The sequence below is a fragment of the Littorina saxatilis genome, linkage group LG7 (genome assembly GCF_037325665.1).
Source record: "Littorina saxatilis isolate snail1 linkage group LG7, US_GU_Lsax_2.0, whole genome shotgun sequence".
NCBI classification, from domain to species: Eukaryota; Metazoa; Mollusca; class Gastropoda; order Littorinimorpha; family Littorinidae; genus Littorina; species Littorina saxatilis.
In genome coordinates, this window is record NC_090251.1 from 49882062 (window position 1) to 49892308 (window position 10247).

Consider the following 10247-nt stretch of genomic DNA (forward strand, 5'->3'; position numbering starts at 1 on the left):
ATTCACTGACCAGGAAAATCGGTTTCAGTAAGTAGTCCAAGAAAAACTAAACTTAATTTTACATTCCGTTTTTTAATGTTTATTTTATATAAATTTACTATGAGGAAAGGAAAAATAAAGAAAAAAATATTGACTCCAGCATGATTTGAACCGCAGGCCTTCAGCTTTAGGGTCCGATACACTACTAAGCAGCTACACCAGCCCATTGATAACTCCACCTACAGGGAATTCCACTGAATTTAGGTCGACATAGACCCCTTCAGTATTACTTGTTGATAACTCCGAGAGGCGGGGACAAGAGTCAGATGCCACATGGCTCTTCTCTGCGGAGGGGTTTGCTTGCCACCGAAGTGTTTTTGTTCGGTATCTGCCGACTCAAGCTACGAAGTCAAGGGAAATAAACCGGAGCACAAAATACAGAGTGTGCCAGATTATAATTATTGGTTATCTTTCTTCATTCATTGACGGAGTCTGTAGACCGGCAACTGGGAGCAACACAGCGCAGCAAAGATAAAGAGGGACATTTTTCTCGGGCTCGCGAGGCAGAAAGCACACTCTCTCTATACTGACCTACGCAGTTCAGAGAGATCCTGCTTGCTGCCGCGCGAGCAGAGACATTTTTTCCCTCTTTATCTTCACTGCGCTGGCTGCAAAATCCCTCACGCGGAGGTGTTTTCAGACAGGCCAGACACTGGTTGTCCCGGAAACGTACGGGGTAAGTATCACACGCTTCGAGTTAGCAACGCTTGTAAATGCTCATTTTCTACAATTAGTCGCTGAATCAATGGCAGTTTGGTCGAACAGCACGCTGTGCATAATTCTGGTCTGAACGTGCGTTATATCTGAAAACAATGACTGTAGGCTACTGGCACTGAGGTAGCCTACTGGTCTGCGCAAGAGCTCGGAAGTGGCGCGTGGCAGTTTTGCGAGCAGGCTATCTTAGTATAGTGCTCCCGCTTCCATTGATTATTGCGGGTGTGGGAAGCCAGTGTGTAGCTGAAGAATTTTTGTGTGTGTTGGTACCTTCCGTGAGAGATTTTTATTTTATTTTATTTATTTACGAGGATTTATATCGCGCACGTATCTCACCACACAAGGCGACTCAAGGCGCATGTTACCTATTAATGCCGTGTGATATGGAATTTTTTACACAATATATCACGCATTCACATCGGCCAGTAGATTGACTGCCTTTAGGCGCTGCATCCACCTTTCACGGCCTATTATTCCAGGTCACACGGGTATTTTGGTGTCAGTGATAGAAAGCAACATGCAACTTGAGACTCAGTTGCATAGCTGTATGCGGGCATCCGATGTACACAATATGTGACTATTAATTTCATGGAAACTTGGAAGCCATGGGCGGCACTACACACACGGGTGAATGCAAAGCTCACTTTGGATTGTCATACTCAGTCTCCATTTGTATTGCTGTCTGGAGTGGAAAGCTTGGGCTTCCGTCTTATTTCGCTAAACTACGCCAAGTCTTTTTACCGAAAACTCAGTGCTGAAGCTCCGTGCGCCCGGCTTCGCGAAGTGTACTTCGTATAGTCGACTTCGCCCATTTTAAGGACAGGCGTTAGAAACTCAAATTTAACTAATTTGCTTGTTTTATAAATCACAGCTACTGATATAGGGTCAGTATTTGAAATCTTGTGTTTGAAGACCAGTGACCCGGCAGCGCTCGTTCTTTCTTTACTTTCTTTATTTGGTGTTTACCGTCGCGGTTTTCAACCACGAAGGTTATATCGCGACGACAGCGCTCGTTGAATTTTAGACAAGTCCCGAGGGCCAGATGTAAAAAAAGCAGATCACTGCTTACCCTCCCTCGTTAAATAAATAATTGTTTTTGTTCTTGTTCTTGATTCTATCTGGCACTGGATGTCAGTCTGGGGAGGGGCGGTGTTTACATTATAACCTAGCTCTGCTCTGTGCCAGATGCCACTGGAATGTGCTTCACTCCGCAATCTTGTGGACATTCTTTACAGCCCTGAAAGTACACAAAATGATGCATTAGCCTTTGGCTAGTGATTGTGAAAATGTACTCGCCAGAGAGCAAACTTTACCAGCAAAACCCACAGTGGAGCCCATCCTTAAGGACCCCTTTTTTTCACTCCCGAACATTTTATCCTTGAGGCATATTCTTTTTAGTGGTTCACAAGCGCCTCACCGTGCGGCAGTGCCAACTTCACGATACAGTGGAACCCCTCTGTAAGGATCCCTCATTTTAAGACTCCCTCCTTTTTTAGACCTCATTTTCTCAGATTGTTGACGGTCCTAAAAGGGGGGTTCCACTGTAGCATTTCTCATTTCCGATCGAACATTTTAATCTTGAGGCATCTTCTGTTTCAGAACTTCCCCCATAACATGGACATAACAGACTAAACCATCATATGGCCACAAAGCTGAAGCTAGTTCCCTCCCCCCATGTCCGTGTGGCAAGAATCAGACAGCAGAGCACATCCTGCAGGCTTGTCCATACCACAGTGCTCTGAGGGACACCACCTGGCCAGAGGAGACAGCGCTACAAAAGAAGCTATACGGCCCCAGAGAGGACTTGGAGAGGACAGCACGTTTCGCCCTGCAGTCCGGACTGACGATCTAACAGCGAACGACAAGAAGAAGAACTTCCCCCAGCGTTTCGATCGTCAGCAGTGCCTGCCGGGCTTTATGATGGCTTTGTCACTCCCAAACATTCCATCCCTGATGCATCTTCAGTCGTTCCCGGGGGAAGAGAACCTGTGGCTGTCTTTTAAGGAGTTCCACAAGACTGTAGTCGATCACCCCGGACCTCACATTGTTCGCAGGGACAACTTGATGCGGGCGTTCAATGCTATGGGCAACTGTGTGTGTTCCAGTGCATCTGGGAAAACACTGGTTTCTTTTCGTGCGATACTGCCGTTTATTTTTAATTACACAAAATCGAAACTGCCGTTCTGTGCCAAAGTGGCCATGGAAATAGAGATGTGCCTTCTGCAGACACAGGACAATGTGCAGGTGAGAGTTATAATTCTTGCACGTGTTGCTCGCTGGAAATGATGGGGTGACATTTGAGTCAACGGTACAGAATATTTGTCTGATGAAATAGGTCTACTTAAAAAAGATCGAAGCAAGGCACTAGCGGATTGGGAAATCTCCACCGCTTTCGCCAATACTCACACACACACACACACTCACGAACGCACGCGCACACACACACACAAACGCACACACAAACACATACCTACACATTCACACTGGCGTGTGCGATCACAATTACACACACACGCATCGTACATGAACAGGCGATCGAGTAAAGTGTGTCGCGGTGTAAGCGACAAAGATAGAAACTGAATCAGTCGTGTCAAACAAACTTATATTGAAATGGCAAACGAAGGCAAATGTGTGTGTGTGTGTGTGTGTGTGTGTGTGTGTGTGTGTGTGTGTGTGTGTGTGTCAGTGTGGGTATGTGTTTGTGTATGTGTCTGTGAGAGTGTGTGTGTGTGTGAGAGAGAGAGAGAGAGAGAGAGAGAGAGAGAGAGAGAGAGAGAGAGAGAGAGAGAGAGTGTGTGGTTTTTTTTTGGTGTGCATACTGGTTAGTGTGTGTTTGCAAAGTTTAGTGTGTGTGTGTGTGTGTGTGTGTGTGTGTGTGTGTGTGTGTGTGTGTGTGTGTGTGTGTGTGTGTTTAGTTTAGCTACTGTCTCTGTGTTTGTCTGTGCAGCAGGTCAAGCTTGCTCGGAAAAGAAGACTGGAACAGCTGGAGGGGTCAGTCAGCCCGGAGGGAGAGGCCAACACGTGTATCAGTTTTCACGCCACAAAGTCCACATTCCGCATGTGGCAGGTCATCAGGGATAGTCTTGACTGGGACGACTCACAGCTTGCCGCTCATCTCATCAAAACGTACGTTCCTCATTTTTCTTTGTATATCGTGTGTGTGTGTGTGTGTGTGTGTGTGTGTGTGTGTGTGTGTGTGTGTGTGTGTGAGAGAGAGAGAGAGAGAGAGAGAGAGAGAGAGAGAGAGAGAGAGAGAGAGAGAGAGAGAGAGAGAGAGATATTAATTGGAATTGTAAAGCCCTTGAAGCTGTGAATCTGGCTTGCGCCATAGAAAAGTGATTTATTATTTTCTGCCGGCGAGAATGGGTGGGAGGCAAACATTGGAGGCACTAATCAGGCGGGTTGTGGGAGAGGTGCATCTCATCTGCCGCTCAAATGGTTCGTTCAACATTTTTGTTTGTGGCGATGATGGTTTAACGTGGACGTTGTGTGGGGTTGAGGGGGTGAGCAGGACGGATGAGGTGCTTCTTATCTCCTCAAATAGTGTCTTCGTCATTTTTTCTGACGATCATGGCTTAACGGGTTGTTATGTGGGCCGGGGTGGGGAGGGGGGGGGGTTGCATTTCATCTGCCCAATTATAGTATTCGTTCGTAATGTTGTTTCTTGCCAGGATGGCTTAATAAGCTGTTAAGGAAGAGAGGGGTGGGGGGGGGGGATGGGGGAGTGGGAGAGGTGCATCTCATCTGCTGAAATAATTCGTTCGTCATTTTTTTCAAGTTATTCTGGTGGGGATGGTTGGGCCGGAAGGGAGTGGGAGGGGGGGTGCATCTCACCTCCTCAATTAGAGCTTGTTCCTCAATTAGAGCTTGTCACGTCGGCTATCGTTATGTGGATACCGCGGCCGCCTGGTGGGATTAGTGTGGAGATTCGTTCGATCTCCCAGGTCAACTTATGTGCAGACCTGCTAGTGACTTAACCCCCTTCGTGTGTACACGCAAGCACAAGACCAAGTGCGCACGGAAAAGATCCTGTAATCCATGTCAGAGTTCGGTGGGTTATAGAAACAAAAAAATACCCAGCATGCTTCCTCCGAAAGCGGCGTATGGCTGCCTAAATGGCGGAGTAAAAACGGTCATACACGTTAAATTCCACTCAGTCGTGCAAAAACACGAGTGTACGTGGGAGTTTCAGCCCACGAACGCAGAAGAAGAAGAAGAAGAAGAAGAAGAAGAAGAAGAAGAAGAAGCTATGTGGATAACATTGATGGCTAAACGAGGAGCTGAGTGGTGAAGCCCAGGGAGGTAGGGGTGGGATGGGATGGTTGGGTGTGCAACTCACCTTCTCAAATGATTCATTCGTCTTTCTGGTGTGTGGGGATGAGAAGGAGAGGGAGAGGTTCACCTCATTAGTGGGAAGGATAGTGGGGAGTGGGCTAGTTGCATCTCATCTCCTCAAATGGTTAGCTCATCACTCCTTTTCGTAGAAGCTAAATTGGATGATTGATGAAGAGAAGAGGTGAGGGCGAGGTGCAGCGCATCTCCTCAAAAAGTGTGTTCGTCTGTTCGTTCTCGGGATGAATTGATAATCGAGGGACTGAGTAGGTAGGTAGGTAGGGAAGGGGAGGGAGAGGTTCACCTCATTAGCTCCAATGGTTCGTTCATAACAGTTTTCTTCTGGCGAGGATGACTTAACAGGGCAATGGTTGGGGAGGGAAAGAGAAGGGGGAGGAGGGGAGGAGCATCTCATTTCAGATAGTTCGTTCATCATTTTTGTGTGCGGTGAGGATGGCTTAGTGTCAAGGATGGCTTAACGGGCTGTGGGGGGGGGGGGGGAGGCGCATCTCATCTCCTCAAATAGTAGAGGATTTGATGACAACACGGAGTGGTGAGGGGGAAGGGAAGGGGAGGGGAGGGGGAGTGTAACTCATCTAAACAGATGGTAAGTTTTTCTGTCCATTCCGTAAAGGATGGATAAACGAGGTGTTGAGTGGGGAGGGGAGTGTAACTCATCTAAACAGATGGTAAGTTTTTCTGTCCATTCCGTAAAGGATGGATAAACGAGGTGTTGAGTGGGGAGGGGGAGTGTAACTCATCTAAACAGATGGTAAGTTTTTCTGTCCATTCCGTAAAGGATGGATAAACGAGGTGTTGAGTGGGGAGGGGAGTGTAACTCATCTAAACAGATGGTAAGTTTTTCTGTCCATTCCGTAAAGGATGGATAAACGAGGTGTTGGGTGGGGAGGGGGAGTGTAACTCATCTAAACAGATGGTAAGTTTTTCTGTCCATTCCGTAAAGGATGGATAAACGAGGTGTTGAGTGGGGCGGGGGAGTGTAACTCATCTAAACAGATGGTAAGTTTGTCTGTCCATTCCGTAAAGGATGGATAAACGAGGTGTTGAGTGGGGAGGGGGAGTGTAACTCATCTAAACAGATGGTAAGTTTGTCTGTCCATTCCGTAAAGGATGGATAAACGAGGTGTTGAGTGGGGAGGGGGAGTGTAACTCATCTAAACAGATGGTAAGTTTTTCTGTCCATTCCGTAAAGGATGGATAAACGAGGTGTTGGGTGGGGAGGGGGAGTGTAACTCATCTAAACAGATGGTAAGTTTGTCTGTCCATTCCGTAAAGGATGGATAAACGAGGTGTTGGGTGGGGAGGGGGAGTGTAACTCATCTAAACAGATGGTAAGTTTTTCTGTCCATTCCGTAAAGGATGGATAAACGAGGTGTTGAGTGGGGCGGGGGAGTGTAACTCATCTAAACAGATGGTAAGTTTTTCTGTCCATTCCGTAAAGGATGGATAAACGAGGTGTTGAGTGGGGAGGGGGAGTGTAACTCATCTAAACAGATGGTAAGTTTTTCTGTCCATTCCGTAAAGGATGGATAAACGAGGTGTTGGGTGGGGAGGGGGAGTGTAACTCATCTAAACAGATGGTAAGTTTTTCTGTCCATTCCGTAAAGGATGGATAAACGAGGTGTTGAGTGGGGAGGGGGAGTGTAACTCATCTAAACAGATGGTAAGTTTTTCTGTCCATTCCGTAAAGGATGGATAAACGAGGTGTTGGGTGGGGAGGGGAGTGTAACTCATCTAAACAGATGGTAAGTTTTTCTGTCCATTCCGTAAAGGATGGATAAACGAGGTGTTGGGTGGGGAGGGGGGTGCGAAGTGGTGGAGGTGCATCTCACACGCATTTAATAGTGAACTGAATATTTGCAGTTATGAAAATACACTGAGAAGTGAGACGTGTGCTGCTTGTGACTTTCCCCTGAGTCACTACTGTTCCAACTGCTGTCACATTGCTGCTAAAGAGCAGGACTTCCAACTACCGTCCTCCCGAGTGCCTTCTTCCAAACCACCATCTCCACACCAGCCATCTCCCCACCAGCCATCTCCCCAACAACCATCTCCCCAACAACCATCTCCCCACAAGCCATCTCCCCACAAGCCATCTCCCCAACAACCATCTCTTCAACAACCATCTCCCCAACACCCTTCTCCCCAACACCCATCTACCCAATCTACTGACGACAGCGATGGAATGTATGAATGCAACATCTCGTGGCCTCAAACCAGCATTTCATCGCCTAAAACCAGCATTTCATCGCCTAAAACCAACATCTTATCGCCTAAAACCAGCATTTCATCGCCTAAAACCAACATCTTATCGCCTCAAACTGGGGGCGGAGAGGTTGATTTGAGCCAAGTTAAATCAGAATCAGTTCTTGATGAAGGCCAACAGAAAACATCGCCCCTGGCCCTGTCTGGTGTGGAGATAGAAAGTCTTGTGTCTAGTGCCTTTCCTGGACTGGTACCATTGTCTGGTGAAACGAAAAAGAGGATTATTTCTGGTGCAGTTAAAAAACAGGTATCATTGTCTTGTGTGAAGAGAGAGGGCCCCGTGTCTGATACTGGAAAACAATTATTATCGCCTGAAGTTAGCAGACAGGCCTCGGTGGCACCCATGCTGCACACACATGTGAAATCTCCTCCTGGTGGAGCTATGGATTTGACAAAGCGGAAGCTGCTAAAGGCTGGTGTGAGCGGAAAACGACGCCATGCAAAAAGACGGAACCGCTCTACTCAAACTCCACATCAGAAACAAACAACCCACACTGTTCTAGGGTCTGTCTGTTCGGAGGAAAAGAAAACAGAAAGCACCAATGTTCACAGTGTATTTCCCCTGTCTTCAGCCGTTTCAAAGCGGCGTGCAAGGCGTGGTAAAGTCACGTCTCAAAGAGCAGAGAATGGCGGCGCAGAGAGCAGCGAATGGAAAGGACCACTTCCATACAAGTGTCCCCAGTGTGACAGCGGGTTCACAACCTTCCCGCTGATGATGTCCCATCTCCGCTCCCACCCGTATCCCAACAGGTGGTGTCCTCTTTGCGAGAAGCAGCTTCCCGTGGCCTTTTCCCTGTCTCGTCATACTTGTTGCAATAAGGTTTCCATCACATGCACTGTCTGCGCAGCTACTCGATGCCGGAGACTATACGACGCACATTTCCGAATGCATACTGGAAAAAAGCCGTACCTGTGCCATTTATGTGGCAAAGAGTTTAGTCGACGGGAGAACTTCAAAGTGCATTTTAATATTCACACCAGGTTGAAGCTTTACTCATGCTCCAAGTGCAACAAGTCGTTTAACTCGCGAGGCAACTTGAGTCGGCATAAGCGTACCCACTCAAATGAGAAACGATATGTATGTGAGGTGTGCGCCAGACGTTTCAAATCGGCATCTGGACTCGCAACGCACAAGATGACCCACACAGGTGAGAATTTGTTCCATTCGTTTCAATCGTGTCTTTTGATAACGTCTCACGCTGGATTTGTTTGCCCTTACTAACTCTAGCGTGAGATATATTGTATGTAAGGATAAGGATAAGAGGATAAGATTGTATATAGTCCTGTGAGGTTACCCTCATGGAAATTCGGGCTGCTTTCTCCCTGGGGAAAGCGAGCTGCCATACAGTATACGGCGCTACCCATTTTTTTTTCCTCTGATGTTTCCAAGCCCTGAGACTTTCGCTGTGAACTTGGGTTCTTTATCGTGCGCATGCGTGCACACGGGGGTGTTCGGCCACCGAGGAGAGTCTGCACAAAGATGACTCTGGGAAATAAATCCCTCGCCGAACGTGGGGATCAAACCAACGCCGATAGCGACAACTGGTTTTGAAGCCAGCGCCGCTACCGACTGAGCTATTTCCCCGCTACCGATATGGCCCTTCGTGGTTGGCTGGGCGTTAAGCAAACAAACAAACAAACAAAATTTCCCCGCTTCACACGAGCAGTCAAATTTGAAATCGCACACCCATGGAACAGTGCACATTTTGATTTCTGTTCGCCGGTTAGTCTGATTTGTGTCTCGGTGATTTGGGCACCATGAGCAGAGGAAAATCAGGTCCCTGCCAGACTAGTTTGACACGACCTCATTCCCATGATATTACCACACGTGAATTAAACGATATTGTTATCCCACGAGTGGTCTCTCAAACGTATGTAGATGAAAACAAAATACTACATGGCTTGCTGTGTTGTACCACATTTACACTCGTTGCTTTTTCAAATATTGGAAAGTCCGCTTTCGTTCGCATTTCAATATTTAAAAAGCAACTCATGTAACTCTGGTACCGTGACGGCACATCAAGCCATGCATTATGATTCTCTATGTACACAGACGAGACAAAGACAAGCGTATTAACCCCACATGAAACAGAAAGACGGCGCGAAAATTTCAAAGATTATGGCGTCACACAGATTATGACGTCATTCCTTTTTGTTGGGTCACTCTCGTGAAAGACGTCAGTGGATCTCTCAACATGCATAGCCATGACGGAAAATGAGTAAGCAAACTAGAGAATATTTCATGGCTAGCTTGCTGTGTTGTACCCGGTGTACAAGAGTGTTTTTTTTTTAATAGTTTTTTTATTTTTTTTATTTTTATTTTTTTATAAAGATTGAACTGCGATCGAAAGCGAGCATTTCAATATTTGAAAAAATAACGAGTGTAAATCTGGTAATATACAGCAAGTCATGTAGTATTTTGTGTATTCCACATAATGCACTCGCGTGTCTTTTGCGATTTGGGGAAACTGATACCATGCTTTTCCCGATGTTGTGGATGAAATGTAACATGCACACATTTTGATTATGATGTCTTCTTTTCAGGTGAGAAACCATACCGGTGCGAGGAGTGCGGGGCCTCTTACCGTCACAGCCAGTCCCTCATTATACACAAGAGAGTACACACTGGAGAAAAACCATTTGAGTGTGAAGTCTGTGGCCGAGCTTTCGCTTCAAAGAACAATTGTCGCGCTCATCGCCGTACGCACAAAAATGAGACGGGAAAGTCGTGATTTGTCTTGGCAAGAATGTCACGCCAACGGTGTTGTAAATGTCATGACAAAGCGTTCTCAATGTCACACAGTGTTCTGAATATCACGCTAAAAATGGTATGAATAAATGTGTTACGTCAAAGTGTCTTCATAGTGTTGTGAATG

General features: G+C 46.7%; 1 protein-coding gene across 3 annotated transcripts; it reads left to right on the forward strand.

The window, feature by feature from the left end:
* The first annotated feature begins 478 nt into the window (after positions 1–478).
* LOC138971709 (uncharacterized) lies at positions 479–10247 on the forward strand. 3 transcript variants are annotated; one of them, XM_070344487.1, is made up of 5 exons: positions 479–715; positions 2353–2997; positions 3701–3879; positions 6970–8519; positions 9916–10247. In XM_070344487.1, the coding sequence occupies exons 2-5, from the start codon at positions 2428–2430 to the stop codon at positions 10101–10103; spliced, it is 2487 nt and encodes an 828-aa protein (XP_070200588.1). In that variant the 5' UTR covers positions 479–715; positions 2353–2427; the 3' UTR covers positions 10104–10247. The 3 variants fall into 3 exon arrangements, with proteins under 3 accessions (XP_070200588.1, XP_070200590.1, XP_070200589.1); XM_070344489.1 differs by having other exon boundaries at positions 3704–3879; XM_070344488.1 differs by lacking the exon at positions 479–715 and having other exon boundaries at positions 2180–2997.

Coding starts and splice junctions, on each gene's coding strand:
- LOC138971709 (XM_070344487.1), top strand. CDS start 2,428: ATGTCCGTGTGGCAAGAATCAGACAGCAGAGCACATCCTGCAGGCTTG. Junction 2,998..3,700: donor AGACACAGGACAATGTGCAG/GTGAGAGTTATA, acceptor TTGTCTGTGCAG/CAGGTCAAGCTTGCTCGGAA. Junction 8,520..9,915: donor GCACAAGATGACCCACACAG/GTGAGAATTTGT, acceptor TCTTCTTTTCAG/GTGAGAAACCATACCGGTGC.